The 19,934-nt window shown below is 40.0% G+C and overlaps 1 protein-coding gene across 2 annotated transcripts in view; it reads right to left on the bottom strand.

Moving 5' to 3' along the window:
- The window catches only part of LOC108880516 (EMILIN-1), a 30,156-nt gene extending 13,895 nt beyond the window's left edge, over window positions 1-16,261 (bottom strand). Inside the window, exons 1-2 of one of the 2 annotated variants that reach the window (XM_051069417.1) lie at window positions 15,676-16,261; window positions 10,596-10,721 (exon numbers count right to left, since the gene is read on the bottom strand). In XM_051069417.1, coding sequence (XP_050925374.1) covers window positions 10,596-10,721; window positions 15,676-15,809 — 260 coding nt within the window. In that variant the 5' untranslated portion in view covers window positions 15,810-16,261. The remainder of the gene's footprint in view (window positions 1-10,595; window positions 10,722-15,675) is intronic. The other variant, XM_018672070.2, reaches the window with a different exon arrangement.
- Window positions 16,262-19,934: the final 3,673 nt, after the last annotated feature.

The raw sequence follows: 19,934 nt of genomic DNA, 5'->3' as shown, positions 1-19,934 counted from the left end.
CTTGGTGTGTTGGGAAGAGTGAAGAGTGGTGTGAATGTGGTTGAGAATATATTTTTGTTATCAATTACTGACCTTGTCAAGGCTGTAATAATCTCATCCCAAATATTTCACTTTGCACTTCATTTTTGGAAAATATCCCAAATTTTATGTTTTTCCCATCAAAGGTTCTTATGACAAAAAGGGCATAAAAACATTAAAAAATATATATTTTAAGAAATAATAAAAAACTTATGGTTAATATCTATGATTAGGTCTGAAGTTGTTGAAAAGATTTCATGTGGTGAAAGTAAAAAAAAATAATTATATATAACAATTTTGTTACACTTTTATGAGAGGGACAATTTTTACGGGGCCTCAAGGCGCCTCAAGGGTTTAAATTGTAATAAGGAAAATGAAGCGTCTCTTCTTTTGTGAGACGCTGTGACGCTACCTGTACCGTACGCCATGATTCTGTGAGATCGACACTTACTCGCTGCTCCGCTTTCTCTCTTCACTTTCTGTCCTATAGTCTTTTGTTACACATTATTTGCTGCTGCTTTGTACTAATCTATCTTACTTTTGATCGCTACCTGTGTATTGATATTTCCTCTGACTTTAGCCTGTTTGTTGTTAGTGTAATTTAGCTTAGCCGTTTGTAGCCTCATTAGCCTATTTTAAATTGTAGCCTCACCTTCTCACTCCTACAGCTGACCTAGCTTAAAGTAACTACTACCATGGCTTGTGTTAGCTGTTCTGCTCTTGTAGACAGGGTGTTTCTGCTAGAGAGACGCGTCCGTCAACTAGAGCAGCTCCTTTCTCCTAGCATTACCTTAGATATGACGGGCACTCCAGATAGCGTTAGCCACAGACTCGACAGCGAGCCTATTAGGGCTAGCTTAGCCTCGTCGACAGTGAGTGCGGAGTTCGTCCCTGTCAGCCGGCGGAAAGGGGCACGTAGGAGCAAGCAACCGGTTGTGTGGCCTGGTCTGCAGTCGCCTCTCCCGACTGCAAACCGGTTTTCGACTCTTGCTAGCCCCGTTGGTAGTCCTGTGCGCCCGCGTGTCTCCCCCGCTCCCACTGACAGGGCTAAACAACGCACTCTAGTCATAGGGGACTCCATCACTCGCAATGTCAGATTAGCTTCGCCAGCCAATGTTTACTGCCTACCTGGGGCCAGAGCTTCCGACATCGAGGATAATCTTAGGGTGCTGGCATCACACAGGGAGAAACAGGGGGCTCAGGCACACTCCACACCTAGTTATAGCAACATTGTCATTCATGTTGGCACCAATAACATTAGAATGAAGCCGTCTGAGGTCACCAAAGCTAGTTTAGCTAGGACGTTTGAGTTTGCTAGAAAGATGTGTCGGCATCGATTAGTTGTCTCTGGTCCTTTACCCATGCATGGTAATGATGAGGTGTACAGTAGATTAACGTCTCTGAACCGCTGGCTGGCTCGTCACTGTAGTGAGCAGGGATATAGTTTTGTGTATAACTGGCCTTCTTTCTGGGGCCGTCCTGACCTGCTGAAGGCAGATGGTCTGCATCCTACTGGAGCAGGCGCTGCTATTTTATCTAGGAATATAGACAGGTGTTTACGTCGGGTTTGACAGTAAGATACTAGTGATCGGCAGGTCGCAGGTGAGTAGAGAACCTGCTAGGTCTTTAGGTGGTGCGGTTTTGGAGTCCACTAGCTTAGATAGCTTAGATGATGAATCTAACCAGGATAATTTGCAGACTTTAGATGCTCAGACTGATAGCCTGATCTACTGCATTGAGACTGTCTCCATTCCCTGCCATACTATTCACAAGTTTCCTAAGTTTCTAAACCACCATGTACAAAACACCACTCCTGCCACTGGTGACAGTGCTATGTCCCATAAAGTACTGAATAAAAGGCCACTTAAATTTCCTAACAGAAACACTAGATGCTTCATTCCTATTAATACTTCATCTATAGGTACCTTGCCACAACAGGCTGCTACCAGCAGCTCCAGGCTCAATATGATCCTCAAATTTGGCTTCATAAATATTAGATCACTTTCTACCAAGGCATTATTGATAAATGACTTGATTCTTGAACATAATCTGGATATGGTTGGTCTATGTGAAACATGGCTTAAACCAGATATGTTCCTGCCTTTAAATGAAGCTTCCCCACCTGAGTATGCCAACGCACATGTTGCTCGGGCTATGAAAAAAGGTGGGGGCGTCGCTTTAATTTATAAGTCTTTCTTTGGTCTAACCTCAGCTCTTAATGTCACTTTTAACTCCTTCGAGGCTGTAGTATTGAAACCTTCTCCAGTAGCTTCTGATCCCCATGACCAGGGAAATAGATTGCAACCACTCCACCTTGTGGTACTTTACAGACCACCTGGCCCCTACTCACAGTTTTTAGATGAATTTGGAAATTTTTTATCATGTCTTGTCACATATAGTGATGATATCCTAATTATGGGTGACTTCAACATTCACCTAAATAAGGCCTCTGATCCTCTAAATAAAGCTTTTTTGGCACTTATTGATACTTTCGGGTTCACACAGTCTGTACATGAACCTACTCACTGTGGTGGTAACACTCTAGACCTGATTCTTTCCCGTGGGATAGAGGTGTCTAATCTGACCATCTCTCCTGTCACATCGGTTATCTCCGATCATTTTCTTATCAAATTTGATGCGACTCTAGTCTGTCCCCCTAAAATTGTCTCTAATATATCTTCCACCAGACATATAGGTCCCGCAACTTTAACTGTTCTTAGTGAGCAATTACCAGAGGTCCTGGCCCCTTTTACGACAGTAATTGGTTCTGTTGAAAACTGTACCAGGGATTTAAATACAACCTTGTCTAGTCTCCTTGATTCAGTTGCACCTCTCACCACAAAAATTAAACAGCCAAAGAGGTCCACTCCCTGGTTCACAGACGACACACGTGCTCTGAAGCAGGCCTGTCGGAAATTAGAGCGCAAATGGCGCAAATCCAAATCAGAAGCTCTGTATCTCCAGTGGCACCAGGGTGTTCTGGAATATAAGCATGCACTGTCTACTGCCAGAGCAGCATATTTTTCAAATTTAATCAATAGCAATAAACATAATCCTAGATTTCTTTTTGATACTGTAGCTAAACTCACTAAAAAGCAGCAGGCTCCTAGCTGCTCCCCCTTTACTGCCTGTGAGTTTCAGAATTTTTTCTGCAGTAAAATTGATGAGATTAGATTAAAAATCAGTTCAGTTTCTCCAGCATCTGCTGCAGAACCGGCTGTGCATCATACTGAGTCTCAGAGAGTTTCTGTTCTGATGAATTTTGACATTATATGTCTTGATTCATTATCTAAGATAGTACTAGCTTCTAAACCCACCACTTGCCTTTTTGACCCTTTACCAGGTAAACTTTCCGAAGATCTCTGGCCAGTCTTGGGCCCTGCAGTGGTGAATATTGTGAATCTATCGTTGACGACTGGCACTGTTCCTTCTAGCTTTAAAACAGCTGTGGTTAAACATTTACTTAAGAAACCACACCTTGATCCTGGGTCTTTAGGTAACCATTGGCCTGTCTCAAATCTCCCATTCTTCTCTAAAATACTAGAAAAAGTGGTGTATCAGCAGCTTTCAGCTCATTTAGCTGATAATAATCTATTTGAACCGTATCAGTCTGCTTTTAGGGCCTTTCACTCTACTGAAACAGCACTTGCTAAAGTAGTAAATGATCTGCTACTCTCTTTAGATTCAGGTTCCACCTCTCTGCTCATATTACTTGATCTTAGTGCAGCCTTTGATACTATAGACCACCGTATACTCACGGACCGACTGGAAAATAGATTTGGAATCTCTGGCCTGGCTCTCAGCTGGTTAAAATCTTACTTATCTGACAAAACTCAGTGTGTCTCTTGTAATAATACTGTATCAGCCTTTTCTGATGTGAAATATGGAGTACCCCAGGGTTCTGTTCTTGGCCCCCTGCTTTTCTCTCTTTATATTTCTCCTCTTGGCCAAATTATTCGGAGTCATGGAATTAATTTTCACTGTTATGCTGATGATACCCAGCTATATGTGCCTATAAAGGCTGATAATGCCTCTCAAATTAGGGAACTAGAGATCTGCTTGTCATCTGTTAAAAGCTGGATGTCTCAAAACTTCCTGCTTCTTAATTCAGACAAAACTGAAATGCTGGTTATTGGCCCAGCACGATATAGACACCAGTTCGATCATGTAACTATATCCCTTGACAACTGTGTTATCTCTCAAAGTACAACAGCCAAAAATCTGGGTGTCACACTTGATCGTACTCTTTCGTTCGATCAGCATATTAAAGACATTACAAAGACCGCCTTTTTTCACCTACGCAATATAGGTAGGATTCGGTCTTTTCTTTCCATGGCAGACGCTGAAATTCTAGTCCATGCCTTTGTTTCTTCTAGACTGGATTATTGTAATGTTTTGCTTTCAGGACTACCGCGTGCTAGGACTAAAAGTCTGCAAATGGTTCAGAATGCTGCAGCTAGAATGTTGACCAAATCGAGAAGGTTTGACCATATTACCCCGGTTTTAGCCTCCCTTCACTGGCTCCCTATTCATGTTAGATCGGACTTTAAAGTTCTCTTAATGACTTATAAAATTCTAAATGGGCTAGCACCCTTATACCTGTCTGATCTTCTTAACCCCTATATTCCCTCCCGTGCTCTGCGTTCTCAGAGTGCAGGGCTGCTGTCTGTCCCCAGTCAAAAAGAAGTCAGCAGGCTGCAGGGCCTTCTCCTATCGGGCCCCCTTCCTCTGGAACAACCTCCCTAGTGATATTAGACAGGCTGACTCAATTGAGGCCTTTAAATCCAAACTAAAAACTCATCTTTATGCCTTAACTTTTAACTAGCATATTATTCTGGTTCCTATTTCAGGATACCATTTTTCCCTTGGCGGGTTGGGTCAGTCTCAATGCATCAGTTAAGATTAATAGTTAGTAGTATAGTCCATGATGTCCTGCCGACGAGATTACTATTAACTGTCTTAATATCATTGCATCACTTTAACTGTGTGTTCTTCCCTCAAGCACATTAGTGCCCAGGCTGTGCTTCTCTCTCTCTCTCTGCTACTGTCTCTTACTGCAGGGTTCTGCCTCCAGAGCTGGAGAGTCTCCTGCTGCTCCCACGATCCAGCTCAACCCATGATGCGACAATAATTAAACATTTACTAGTGTTATTGATAGTGTTAGTGCTATTAATGTACCATTGTTTGTCATTATTATTCCTTTAGCTGTAATAATAATTAATACTATTATTATTATTATTATTATTATTACTACTACTACTACTACTATTTACATTTTGACTTAGTCTGTGTATCTGCAATGTTGTCTTTCTCCTACCCCACTCCCCCACCCCCCCTCTCTTTCTGTCTAAACCCAACCGGTCGAGGCAGATGGCCGCCCACCTTGAGTCCGGTTCTGCTCAAGGTTTCTGCCTCTTAAAAGTAAGTTTTTCCTTGCCACAGTCGCCTAGTGCTTGCTCATGGTGGGATCTGTTGGGTTTCTCTCTGTAAATTTTATAAGATAAAGAGTACGGTCTAGACCTGCTCTATATGTACAGTGCCTCGAGATAACTTCTGTTGTGAATTGGCGCTATATAAATAAAATTTGACTTGACTTGAATTTGACTTGAAACAGCTTCCTGAGTAAAGGTAAAAAAAGAAAGACACACCCAGGGAGGTCTGGTGCTTCTGCTGTGCTGACATACTGCGGTAAGTGTGTTTTGTCACTTCCGGTTGCTGGTGTCTTCAGATTAGGGTTTCTTGCTTTCTGTCTCAGATTAGATCATTTTTCTCTTACCGTCGCTACATCTGTGTCTTCATCACCAATTTAATCTGCAAATTCACAGTAACAGTAGTTGCTAATTCACCCACAACTCTCTTATTCTGTGTGACTCTTTTGCCACTTCTACACCGATTCACACTATTCTCTGCTAGTGACTTTAGCTGAACTGCTAGCCATGGCCTCTCATTCTCCTTCACCTTCTCCTACTCTCTTGCTCTACGTGTCAAATGTTTAGTTACACCTCTGCCTTGTTTAATGACAATGGTATGTGTAATAACTGTTTGTTATTACACATACCATTGTATGTAGTATATACTGTTTCAGTATGTAATAGGCAGTATGTTAGTAGGCGGTTTCAAACACAGCCAGTGACTGTAAATAAAAATGAACATTGCTGCCCATGGAGCTAGAACAGTAGCATTAAGATTTGGCATTGAAAACAAAACCCAAACTGAAAAAGAAAACATTGGCAATGAAATATTTGTATTGTAAAAAGGAGCACTAGTGGGTGGAGTAGAGCGCTCTCAACATCTAGGCAAGAGACACACACCTGAAAACCACCTCTAGAAGATGACAGTTTTATATGATGCTGCTGGTATGATGTCAACATGACTATAAACAGATCTTCTTGTCTATTTTTTGGGAACTGTGCCTGTCACAAGTGACATATTGACATCATACCAGCAATATTTGTACATTCCCTATACCTTCCAAAGCAAAGGAAACACACTTCAAAATTCTGAAAAGCATTTATCCTTCCAAAGAATTACCCAGACTTTGGTACTGATGCTAATGCATGTGTTTTCACGTTTTGTGAAAACAAGATCGATACTACAGACCATATATTCTTCTCTTGTGGCATTGTACATATATTCTGGCTTGACATACACTAATGGATAAAGCAAAGGATCTCATCATTCCCAGCTTCTCCCTCCAGAGATGACTTTTGATATGAACAAGAATAATGAACTCTGTTGTAATGGTATACTATGTCTTGCAAACATTTTTATACATAAAAATAGGTTTACAAAATCAACCCCCAAAATTTGTTACTTTTCTGAATGTATTTAAGTAGTATTTGAAATCCCTAAAACTTAAAATGCCTCCAGCATTCACACTATTAATGTTGTAATAATATAATATTATAATATATATATATATATATATATACACACATATATATGTGTGTGTGTGTGTGTATATATATATATATATATATATATATATATATAATAAAATAGAAGAACAATATAACTATAAATATAACTAAACTAAAAATGTATTTCCTGTGGAAAATGTGTGTGAATGCTGATTAGCTGAATGGATCGCTGAAGCAATGCTGAAAGATGGCTGAAATTATTGTTGAAATGCAGAAGAAAAAGTTAAAAGTTGAAAGCATTTGAATAGCAAAATTGCAGACAAACTTGAAAGTTTTAAAAAGCATAAAGAGTTGAAGAAAGAACAGTTAAATGGAGAAATGTGTGTAAGGGTAAATCACCAATCAAAATGACCAATGTGTTAATGTACAGAGGCCTGTACTACAAAGGGAGTTTAACATCCTCTGATTTAACTCAGGTTATCAAGGAAAGTTGGGGTTGAGAAACCCTGACTGCTTCGATCTGTGTTAAACGGTACAACAGTGGTTAAGATGTTGGTAACTTGAGTTACCTTAATCAGAGTTAGTGCGTGTGCATAAAATGGGCATGCACCGTATCTCTGTGATGAAGAGCACACGTTAATTCTGTCAGTTTATGAGGAATTTAAAGATACTCTAACAACAAAATGTAAAACTGCCAACAAAGCCAGGGAGACTTGTCACATGTTCTCTGGATTCTTAAGCTGTAATATGAGATGTAAGGACACATAAAATATGTGATTATTTTTCAGATACTTGGATTACAGTCAACACGTGGGTCACATGTCTGAAAATGAGCTGTTCCTGTTAACGATGTTCTGCCTGGAACACTCAGACTGTATATGTATGAATGTAATGCTGTTATGTTCAGTATGAACTTCATGTTAACAGTATTTTAGCCTCAGTGGAAATCTGAACCTGGATGAAATATAAACATTCTATAAAGTGGTTCACATTCATATTTCCCATCATTAATACTACATATTTTGGTATGTAGTCTGCAATTACAACAGCCTGTCACATTATATTGTCTTTCCGCACCCCAATTTAAATGATTATTCAAATGGATAATATGCAACACTAATGATGCTAAATTCTGCTGCTTGACTGTGAGAAAAAAATACAAATTAAAATAACTAAAATTCAAAATGGAAAATGCAGAGCATAAAAACACCATCCTTTGGTCCACATATCTCTACCATCCACTACAACAACCCCCATCCTACGGAGTCAGCCTCTCTCAGTCGTTGAGCCAATATCGATTGGTTTACTTCACCTGTGGGGCGGAGCTTAGGTAGAAGTAACACCGGTAACACAGAGTTAACCACGAACATAAACTGCTCGTAGCAGTTTAGAGATGCAGCGTAAATTACCATGGCAACAGACCTCAGGTAAAACCTATCCACCTTTCGTAGTACAGGTTAATTAGGAAGTTACACCTGATGTCACTAAGTTACTCCTGAAGTTACCCTGATAAGCCAGTAACCTCGCTTCATAGTACAGGCCTCAGGCCTCAGGTGTCAGTTGTATATATATGTGTGTGTGTGTGTGTGTGTGTGTGTGTGTGGGAGTGTGCGTGTAAACAGCACAGAGAGCAGAGGAGGTCCAAACGTCCATCACCTGTGTACAGGCAGCTGCAGTAACCTGTCCCTCATTCAGTCACACAATACTGAGAGGTGACTCAACCCACCTCTGGAACTTGTGCTATTGATTAAAAAACCATAGTTGCTATCAATGAAATTGCCAGGAGACTTTACTGAACACAGACATGTTTCATTTGTATAGGTAAAGTGAAAAATGATGTTAGTATGGCAGTTTAAAAACTGGCCTGGTTTGGGTGTTGACTGAAGAAAGTTAATATGGAGATCAATGAAGCAGTTGAGGGCTCCTCTTGGTGATCAGAGGCTGCTACCACAAAAAATATAAATCCTATGCTTCAAGCATTCACACTATTGTTCTTCAAATCTATATTATTTTTATTAGTTTTTTTTTTTTTTATTATTTTTATTGCAAAAATTGCATTTTGCAATTTTGCTATTTATACAATTTTGCAATTTTACTACCACTACAATTCATTGTAACACCACACAGTACCCTGTGGGCTTCCATGGTGCACTGGGTAGAGTAGTCGCCTAGAAAAGAGTATTACTAATATGAATAAAGATCTGAAGAGCAATAGTGTGACCATAGGATTCACATTTTTTGGCCATAGCAGCCTCTGATCATCAAGAGGAGCACTCACCTGCTCCATTCATCTCCATATTATCTGTCTCTCTCTCTCTGTTCATAAAATGGAAACTGGAAAAATACTAAGTGCTATTGCTTTATTAAGAATTTCTATTTTGATGGGTACATTGTGCGTGAGAAGTTAGTGAGAAGATGTAATACATACCACTCTTTCCCCGTGCTTCTTACTGTGGCGCAACGGGTAGAGCAATTGCCTCTGAATTATAAGATTGCCGGTTCGAGTCTAGCAGCAGACAGGTGGTTATAGCTTTTGAAAAAATAGTATTACTAATATGAATAAAGATTTGAAGAGCAATAGTGCGGATGCTTGAAGCATTCACACGCATTTTCCAAGGGAAATGCATTTTATCTAGTCTAGTAAATGAGCAATGATAACAATAATGATAATAATAATAGATATTGTTACAAATACTTTGCGCTTTTTGCAATTTTGCTTTTTATACAAGTTTGCAATTTTACTATCACTACAATTTACTGTAACACTGTGCACCTGGCACCTGCAACCTGTGATCTTCCGTGGTGCAATGGGTAGAGCAGTTGTCTAGGAACCCTGAGATTGCCGGGTCGGTTCCCGCTTCAGACATTCCGCTATGAAAATCTTTCACTTTTGAAGCTTTTTGCTGTTTTGCTTATTCCACCTTTTCTGCTTTTATGCTATTTTGCTATTTATACAATTTTGCAATTTTACTACCACTACAATTTATTGTAACACCGTACAGTACCCTGTGGTCTACCGTGGCGCAATGATTTATTACTAATACGAATAAAGATTTGAAGAGCAATAGTGCAGATGCTTGAAGCATTCACACGCATTTTCCAATGGAAATGCATTTTATCTAGTTATTGTTATCATTGCTTTTATCAGGAGAGGTTTTTGAGATTTGTCTGGGTCGGGGTTTGAACATGAGACCATGGTTTGGTAGGCATCCACATTACCGATCTCGCCACTGAAGTCCACAGTGCAAAACCTGGCAGTAAAAGCAATTGTAGTGATAGTAAAATTGCAAAATAGCAAAATTGTTGTAAATAGCAAAGTAGCATAAACAGTTGCAAAAAGTTGAATAAGCAAAACAGTGAAAAGCTTAAAAAGTGACATTTTCATAGCAGAACAGTTTCTACGGTAGAAAGTGCAGTGAAATTTCAGCGTCTGAAGCGGGGATCGAACCAGGAACCTTGGGATTGAGAAAGCCCCCATAGGATCCCATTCATTTTTTAATTCATTCAAAAATTTGTATAAAATCAGACAAGCATTAGATCAAAAAGTTGTATACAAGCAGGAATGTCCTGAATGAGTTGAACATTTTGATACCTGAATGGTTTTAATAGCACAAAGCATGCGGGACTAGTTAGATGCCAAAAAAAAAGTTTACGGAAATATAAGAACAATAGTGTGTGTGTGTCTGTGTGTGTGTGTGTGCTCGTGTGTGTACTCACACCACCACCCTGCTGCACTGTCCATTCCCCCAGCTGCAGGGATGATAATCAGGCTTCACGTAGGTTTCAACTCCGTCCTCGACTACACAACTCACAGTCTTTGTCACCACAAATGCACACCAGTTCCTATTTAACACACACACACACACACACACACAGAGAGAGTGTTTAGTTCAGTGAACAAACACAAGGAAACCAGACTCAGACATTTAAAAGACTGCTACAGAAACAAACATGAGAACAGAGAAACAACAACTTGTGCATTGTTTGTGGTCTGAACATGTTTCAGCTCTTCACACACCAACATGACGGAGGTCTTAGTCTGACGGTCTCTGACAGGACCTTTCTTTAAAACCATATTGACACTTTAAAAATAAACCTTTATTGATCAGATGTTTTCTGTTAGCTCCTCATGCTTGAAGACCAACATCTGTTTGGTCAGAACTGAGCATGTGTAGATGTTTTTGGGTGGTTTAATGAACCAAGTGATGCTACAGGACCCTGGTGGTCTATTTTAAACCTGCACACACAGCCAAAGCTGTGAATCGTCCACTTAAGGACTTTTATTTTGAAACTGCAGTGTTTCCCCTGCTGTTAGCTTTGTTTTATTTTGAACCTGACTGTGGTTGTCTGATGGAAAACATGAAGTTAAAAGTGAACCCCACCCCAGGACCCCCCTCCCCAAGAAACTGCAGATCATCTGACACTCATAACATAGTCATTGTTCATGTGTGATGGGTATTGTTGGTAAATGTCTCAGGAAATGTTCAGCGCGTGGTGCTGATGTCATCAGTGTGTGACCAATTGTGACACTTTGTATTTAAATTTAATTATGGGCAAGATTTTTTCTGGAATCCAGAACAACAGAGTTCAGCAGTTCAGCAGTCAAAAAGAAAAAGCTGAGGGAAGTGATTATAAACAGGTTCTATATTTCAGTTAAATAATATTTTCATGTACAAATTTCATGTACATGTAGAGAGAAAGAAAGAAAATCTCTGATTTAAAACACATCACATCCCCATCATGGATCTGATCCATAATGTAATGATCCAATTTGTTTGTGTTTTCAATGGAACTGTGATACTGAAACCTGACAGCATTTCTATGGCAACCACCTGTTGTACCGTCGCTATAGTGACCAGTTATATAGTTGTATAGTTGTACAGGAATGTGTAAAGACAGCTTTCTGAGTTTTCAAATCTCTGGAAATGTTGGGTCAAAAAGGCTTTAACTGCCACTGTCCTCCTCTCTACATGACAGACACACAACACACACCAGCTCTGATCTCACTGCTGTCACTTCATCCTTAGCATCACTCCCACCTCTGACCTGACATGACAGATTATTCAAATTTACTGAAACTATTGTCTCCTCTCTGAGCCTCTGTGACTCACTCTGTCATTTAAGTCAAAGTCAACTATATTAACAACCTTGCTATATGTTCAGGACATACAGAGGATCAAAATGCCGTTTCTCTCGGACCCCCAGTGTTCAGACATTAATAAATAAGAAAAACAAATAAATAAAAAACAAGAAGGGAGAAGCAAAGCACAAAGTACATAATAGTAAAGTATACAAAAAATGTATATTCTTATGTATACATATATGTATGTACAAGCTGCTACAACCTGTTAACATAAATGTGCAATAGTATCTGAACTTACAGGATGTTTTAATGTTTTTCAAACAGATTTTGATCTTCACGATGAAAATGTAATTTTCACTGGGAACCAGAGAAAACTAGACATTTTCTGTTTGCAGGATTCACATACACACAGACACACAAACACACACACACACACACAGAGTGATGTCACTCTACAAGAAATGAGTCATTTAGGCGTTTGTTTCAGTTTGTTGCTGATGACATCAAAGCTGCTTCACTGCCAAAAGGAGGAGGCTGAGTGTGTGCGTATATGAGTTTTTATCTCAGTTTGTAGTGAATCTGCTTCATAAAGAAATGATAAATTATGTTAAGAGCAACTGAAGGGAAACAACATAATGTTTCTGATCTGAGATCAGTCAGAGGTTTACAGTTAACATCTGCACAGTTTGTTTCTTTGTTGTGAATTGACAAAAAGTGGCAACTTCTTGGATGTCGTCTGTAGAGGCTGACTTCATACAGTGTTCCTCTCTCAGTCTGATCAGTCACTGAAACACCAGTTTCCACTGATGATCCTCGTCCTGGAGCTCTGACTTGTCTGTCAGTGTGAAGAGTGACTGCTTCCTCTGTTATTGGTCATATGGTTCTCCCTCTTCCTACTAACTGGTGCTGCACCTGTGTCTCAGCAGCTGCGCCTCTCTCAGTCTGATTTCTTACTGTTCAGGCCCAGGACAGAGCTGAGGAAGCTACAGGGTTCAAAAGTTCTATAACCTTGTTCATGCAATCAGTCTCACCTGGAAATTACAGGTGCAATTCTGTCTGCATTGAGGTTGTACTTTGGGACGTTGTCGATCTGACCTGTTTCTCTTTAATTATATGACATCAAATACACTTCAACTTAAAATAATACAATTACTCTAAGATGGAACAAGTTGTTATAATGCAACACATTCACCCCATGGCCAAAGTTTTTAGTTAAACCTTCTCTGTTCTTCTGGCTCTGTGCTTCAACATCCTTCATTTGAACTAGAATACCAGATTAAAGTGATGCCATTTTATTTAAGCAGCTTATATCAAAAGAAAAAGTTTGTTTAGGAGGTTCTATTCACCCTGTATATGCTTGCCTTGGGCAACATTATTAGGAACCACTCCATAAACTTCCATTGTTATGCAAATGATACACAACTATATTTATCAATGAAATAATTTTCTACTATTTAACTCAGACAAACTGAAGTTATTTCACTTGGCCCCGAACACCTCAGAAATACATTTTCTAATGATGCAGTTACATCAGACAGCATTGCCCCCAACAAGTCTCTAAAGTTGATCCAAAATGCTGCAGCCTGATTACTGACAGGAACTAGAAAAAGAAACCATATTTCTCCTGTGTTAGCCTCTCTACAGGGCGGCACGGTGGTGCAGTAGTTAACACTGTCACCTCACAGCAAGAAGGTTCCCAGTCTGAGCCCCAGTTTCAGACCAGGGATTTTCTGTGTGGAGTTTGTATGCTCTTCCTGTGCCTGCGTGGGTTCCCTCTGTGTACTCTGGCTTCCTCCCACAGTCCAAAGACATGCACGTTAGGTTAACTGGTGACTCTAAATTGCCCATAGGTGTGAAAGAAAGTGTGAATGGTTGCAGTTGATCCAAAATGCTGCAGCACAATTACTAACAGGAACTAGGAAAAGAGACCATATTTTTCCTGTGTTAGCCTCTCTACATTGGCTCCCAGTCAAATCCAGAGTAGAATTCAAAATCCTCCTCCTCACCTACAAAGCCCTTAATGGTCAGGCTCCATCTTACCTTAAAGATCTCATAGTCCCCTACAATCCCAAAAGAACATTGCACTCCAAAAATGCTGGTTTACTGGTGGTTCCCAGAGTTTCCAGGAGTAGAATGGGAGGCAGAGCCTTCAGTTATCAGGCTCCTCTACTGTGGAACCTTCTCCCAGTTTGGGTCCAGGAGGCAGACACCCTCTGCACTTTTAAGAGAAGGCTTAAAACTTTCCTTTTTGATAAAGCTGATAGTTAGGGTTGGCTCAGCTTATGCTGCTATAGGCCTAGACTGCCAGGGAAATTCCCATGATGCAATGAACTTCTCTCTCTCTCTCCCTCTCTCTCTCTCTCTCAGTATGGATCAATATCCCAAAAATACATGTTAAACTTGATATCTTCCCTTTTTCCCATAGTTAAGTCCAGAGACAGTACAGATCTCAGACACACAGGGAGAGAAATCAAACCAACCCAAACAGCAGCCAAATTCTCACCACATCATATTTCAGTTAAAAGTTAAAATAAAGGTCCAGAATGAGGCTTAACACATTAGTTTCTCACATGACTGATCATTACAACAGGATCAGTCTGACACCCTCCTGTCTCTGACTAGACCAGGTCTCTGTCTCTGAGCAGCAGCGTCCACCAGTTTGGACTCTGTCCAATCAGAGTTCAGCTCAACAACCTTGAGGTCGCACTGAAGAAGAAGAGGAAGAAGGAGGAGGAGGAGAAAAAGAAGAAAAATAAGTGGATGCTGCCTCTCCACAGATCCAGATTTTTTTTTCCTGGTACAGACCTTCCTGGCTATCAGTCCAGCAGCTGTGGAGACAAGGTTTTCACTGATCAGCACAGTGAAGGTACAACGGGTATATGAGTTACGACCTTTCCTCTGACCTCTGACCTCACACAGCTGAGAGCATCCACATAATAAACCTGCCTCTGATAATGAAGTTCTACTAACTTTTCTTAGGTTTCCTGTAGCTGTTTCACAATAAAACCCAAACGTTTGTGGAAGTCTTTCAATGTGAAACAGCTGCTGTGAACCAGGAAACATTACAACAAGGCTTAAACTAAACAGAGACTCTGAACATAGACTGTCTTTAATAAGATGAAGTTTTAAGTCATCTGATTCCAAACAGCTGTGAGAACGCAGGGAAAACAAGATCAGTAGATTTCAGATTTTAACGGAATCAAAGTGTAGTTTCCCCCTCTGCTGATAAACAGCTGGAGATGATTCTCCAGTCACTGCCATTAAACCACCACAGAAGAAGAGGAGGTCTGAGCTCCAGTCAAAGCTCAGCTGTTTCATGTGTTAATGTGAGAAAGGTTCAGCCTTGTCGTCCTCCTCACAGACCTGATATTTCACCACAGACCAGGTTCTGATCTGGACTGGGATAGATATTGGAATCACCTACGACAAACTGAGACAGCAACAGGAGCTGTTGCCATGGAAACATCCAAGAGGCACTGCCAGGAGGAGCTGCCAGGAACTGGGTCAGGATTCAAACCAGCAACCAGAACCTTTAAACACTTCCTGTCCACTCTTTCACAATAAAACATCTGCCGCATGCACACACATACACACACATTGTGGTGAGGTCATCGTATCCTGACGTCACCATCACCTCCTTCTTCATCTCCACCCTCACATCTCACCACCACCATCGTCGTCATCAACATCCTTTCCGTGCACGTGTCATCTTACCTGTGTCTGCTGGTGGCGCGGGCTCCGTGTGCGTGCCCGCCGGCGTAAAGGCTGTAGGACGGCTGCAGCGGGAACGTGCTCTTGGCGTGTCCACAGGTCCAGAGCGCGAGCAACATCAGGCGGAGCGCGGCCATCCCGCTGATCAATACACGATCAATATGCTATCAATACGGGATATCAGTATTTGATCAGAGTGAGATCAACTCCTCAGCTGGCGGGAAAAACTGTTGTCTCCATGGAGACGAAATAAGTTTCCACAAAGTCCGTCAGTCCTCCTGACCCATGATCCGTACTTTGATCCGAACTCCCAGAAACCAGACCTGAAGCAGAGTTCAGTCTCCTCTGATCCGCTCCGGGTTCCGCTCTGGGTACGGGTTTTGCTGGTCCTGCGTCTTTAATGCGGTTTTAATCTGGTTTGCTGCGGTCACAGTTTGCTCATCAGAACTTTTCATGTGAAACAAAGAGAAGAAAACGTTGCGACAGACTGAACCAAGACCAGCTGCTCCTCCTCCGCACCACCCCCCCAACTGTCCCCGCCCCTCCCGGAGGAGAAACCAGACACGTGCGGCTCCGCACCCACACCTGCAGCTGATGCCGACCTCACGGTCCCGGTTCTGGGTTTGTTGATGTAGAAATCAAAACGTGAAGAAAGTTTTGAATAAACCAGGTGATGGTTTGTTTCTCCTCTGCTGACTCTTTTAAAGGTACTTCCGCTGTTTTTCACTGTGTCTCAGTCAAATCCTCCGTTGTAGAGCCATTTATATAAAGTTTGGTCACAGCTGACCAATGAGCAATCAACAGCTTCAACTTAAAATCTGTTATAAAATTAATTAAAGAGTTTGAAGTTTAGTTTGTTAATGTTCTAAAATAAGGGTCGAGCTGTGATTTGGATTATAAAGAAAATCCATATATTCACATTTAATATTTTCCAAATCAATTAATAGTTTTACACAAAAAAATTGTTTTAAGCGGAGACTGTATTTTATTTTATATGAATTTCTCAATACTGACGTCATTATTTATTATTTAACAGTCTGTAACTGGACATTAAAATGTGTACCTGTCCTTTAATGTAAAGAAACTTCAAGAAAAGAAAATTCAACATATTATTTAATAATTTAATAATATTTAATGTAATTCAATAATAGGCCCTATTTGATGTGACTTTAAAGAAGTTGATTTCAAACCTTCAGCATCTGTTTGACGACACTGAGGTGAAAACATCCTGCAGATTTCCTGAGGTTAAAGGATGTTTTATATCTGCTGCTCCTAAAATAACGCAGTCAAGATGACCTCTGACACATACACACACAGACACACTGTAGATAACAGTAGTACTGATGATAACAACAGAACAAACAATCTCTGGAAGCCTCTTGTTCTGAGGGTGTGTTGGATTTATATATTTAAGTGTTTTTATTCTTCTTTAGACATGAAAAAACATTTTGCAATTGCAAAAATTGTGTTTAAAAAAATGAAGTTCAAAGTTCTTACATGTCCACGTGGGTGGACTGCATGCGTTTTCAATTGAAGAGCTAGGTATTTAACAAACCAATCAATACATTATGTTAAAATGATAAAATAATATGATTTTTCTAATAATGTTACACTAATGTGTTCACATATTTTAATACTGATCAGTGCAATATAAAAATATTGCTCCGGAACTTTGCTCCTGACTCCTTAGATTCTCAGCATATTCAGTTCCCTCAGCATCCTCAGCTCTACTGTCACTACTGCCAACATTTGTCAATACTTCACAATACTTCCGGCAGCCGTTCATCTTCACTGACATTAGCATCATCCTCATTTGACTCGGGTGGTATTTGCTCCACTATCCTGTAGGCCTTTCTATCATGCACTGTACTTGAGCTCCACAAAATATAAAAGACACTAACTAACTAAATTGTAGGCGCTCCACACAACAATGCACTGTAAAAAAAAAACAAAAAAAACAATAAAAATACAAAATTTACACAATATAATAGAAAATGTACACAGTACAAATAGAAAAGTTTAAATTGAAACATTTTAAACTTAACATAGAAAACTTGCATTAAATAGAAACATACATTTAATAGAAAAGACAAACACACATGGTTTGTGCAATAAAAAATAAAGAATAGAGCCAGGACTATTTAAAGGTGCACAGGTGGAGTCCGGTCTCCTTCTACAGAAGGATTGGCAAGATATTCACGAGCTGCTCAGCTTTTCTGGCCATCCGTTGGTCATTTTGGTTTTGAGAAATTTGTGTTAGACTTACATTGATTGGCCAATGGGTGACGGTGTATGGAACAACACTCTATTGTGGTGGCTGATGTGCAATTCTACCATCAAAACCCATGCATATACAAGAAAACAGCTTTTTAATAGCTGTTCACTGTAGTGACCACCATGCATGAAAGGGTTAAAGAAGTATTTTGCAGATTAATAATGAACTCTGTCAGAGTCATAGTTACAGGATCAGACACTCTTCATCTTTGTCAAAATCTGGGGCCTACGTTACCCACAGTGCACCTCGACGTCTGACATGAAGAACAATCACAAAGGTGAATGTTCTGATAAAATGGTGAGTCTGTTTTCAGACTAAAGTTGAGTCGACGCCTGAACAAACTGATGTTTCTCTTCCTAATAAGAACAACAGAGGCGGGCAGTAAAACTGAACTCTGCAGTGGAAATAGTCTTTATCAGATGTCATAAATCATGTGGTGAGCCCCCCCAGCAGCCCCGCCCTCTCCGGGTGGAGAGACAGACCACCCAGACTCCATCACTCACACTAACCACTGTTTTCATGTTTATGAGGCTGTTTTTAAATGGAGCTTTTGTATTAAAGAGTCACATTCCAGAGTTAAAGTTTCAAGAGAGATCAGTCACTCTCACCTGAACTCAACATTTTTTCAAACACTAAAAACTTTTAAACTTTTCTCTTCTGAATAAGCCAGTGGGCTGTGACAGTTTTACACTTCCCTTCATACATGTTGAAACTAACCTCCTGCTCCATCTGCTGCTCTGTAAACACTCTGTTACAGGAAGAGTTTGGCACTGACACTTGGTTGTGATTGGACAGTGAGTCCAGTTCCAGAGCATGAACACAACACACTCTCATACACACCCAGGGCAGAGCTGGCCGGGGGGGGGGGTAACTTTCACTATTCTTATACTAAAACCAGATAGTACTATTATTTTTTAATATGAAAAAAATAAACCCACATTAATTTAACTGCATAGCAAAGCCTATTAAATAATAATAATAATACTTTAATAAATCTCGTCAACTTTTCTGACGTGACCCCAGAAAGCAACAATGTCAAAACAGAGGAGGAAAAATGTGACAGAGACAGAGGTACAGTAAAGATAATGTGATAAAATTATTTGTCTGCTGTATTGCATTAGTTATCTAGCTGTGTAGTGTTAACTTGCTAACTTGCTTTTGAACGATAGTAGCCTTTAGCCTAACGTGGTTTGCTTATCAATAAATAGCTAGTTTTAACATCAGTTAATGTTACTGCAGCCGAGCGTTATGGAAAATAGTAATGTAGGTTACTTCTCCCACCTTACATTCCTCAGGGAAATTTGTAAAGTGTAGATCTATTCAGCAGGAGTTATACATTTGTCTACATTTTATTGACATCTAGTTAGCTAACATTTGACCTGCTTGTAATAGTCAATCAAAATGCTATTCCTTTTCCACCCCTTTATATATCATAGTTGTTAGCCTAGATGTTTGTTGTTTCAGTTCATATTGTCTAAAGTGTGTTTATAGTGTTAACTTTTACATCAGTGTTAAAGTTCACATCATTAATGTTAATTAATTAAAATCTTGCCTAGGACACCAAATTGGTTAGGACCAGGACTGACCTAGGGCACACTGAGATGACCAGTAAAAACTTTATTTTATAGTCCACCAGGATTTGTCCTCGTGTCTCCAATGGCCTGTCTGAATATGTACTGGAGTTTGCTGGAATTTACAGGAGCAGTTGAGTCTGAGTGTTTTATAAAAAAAAAAAACCCTAAATATCAGAGAGTTTCAAATTAAATTAACTTAATTAAACTTTAATGGCATTTATTTCACAAAGTTTAGGTTATTATAAATATGGCTGCTGAAGAACAGACACTTCTAAAATGTTTCCTGTGGACACTGAAACCACTACAGATCCAAGACTAAGATGGTATTACAGCCAGATTATACCTAGAACACAGTCTGATCACTGCCAGATCACAGTCTGAGGCCTGTACTACGAAGCAAGTTCAACATACCC

Source organism: Lates calcarifer, unplaced genomic scaffold, assembly GCF_001640805.2.
Source record: "Lates calcarifer isolate ASB-BC8 unplaced genomic scaffold, TLL_Latcal_v3 _unitig_950_quiver_259, whole genome shotgun sequence".
NCBI lineage: Eukaryota > Metazoa > Chordata > Actinopteri > Centropomidae > Lates > Lates calcarifer.
The sequence above is the reverse complement of the archived record's forward strand: the minus strand, read 5'-3'. Positions and strand labels throughout refer to the sequence as shown.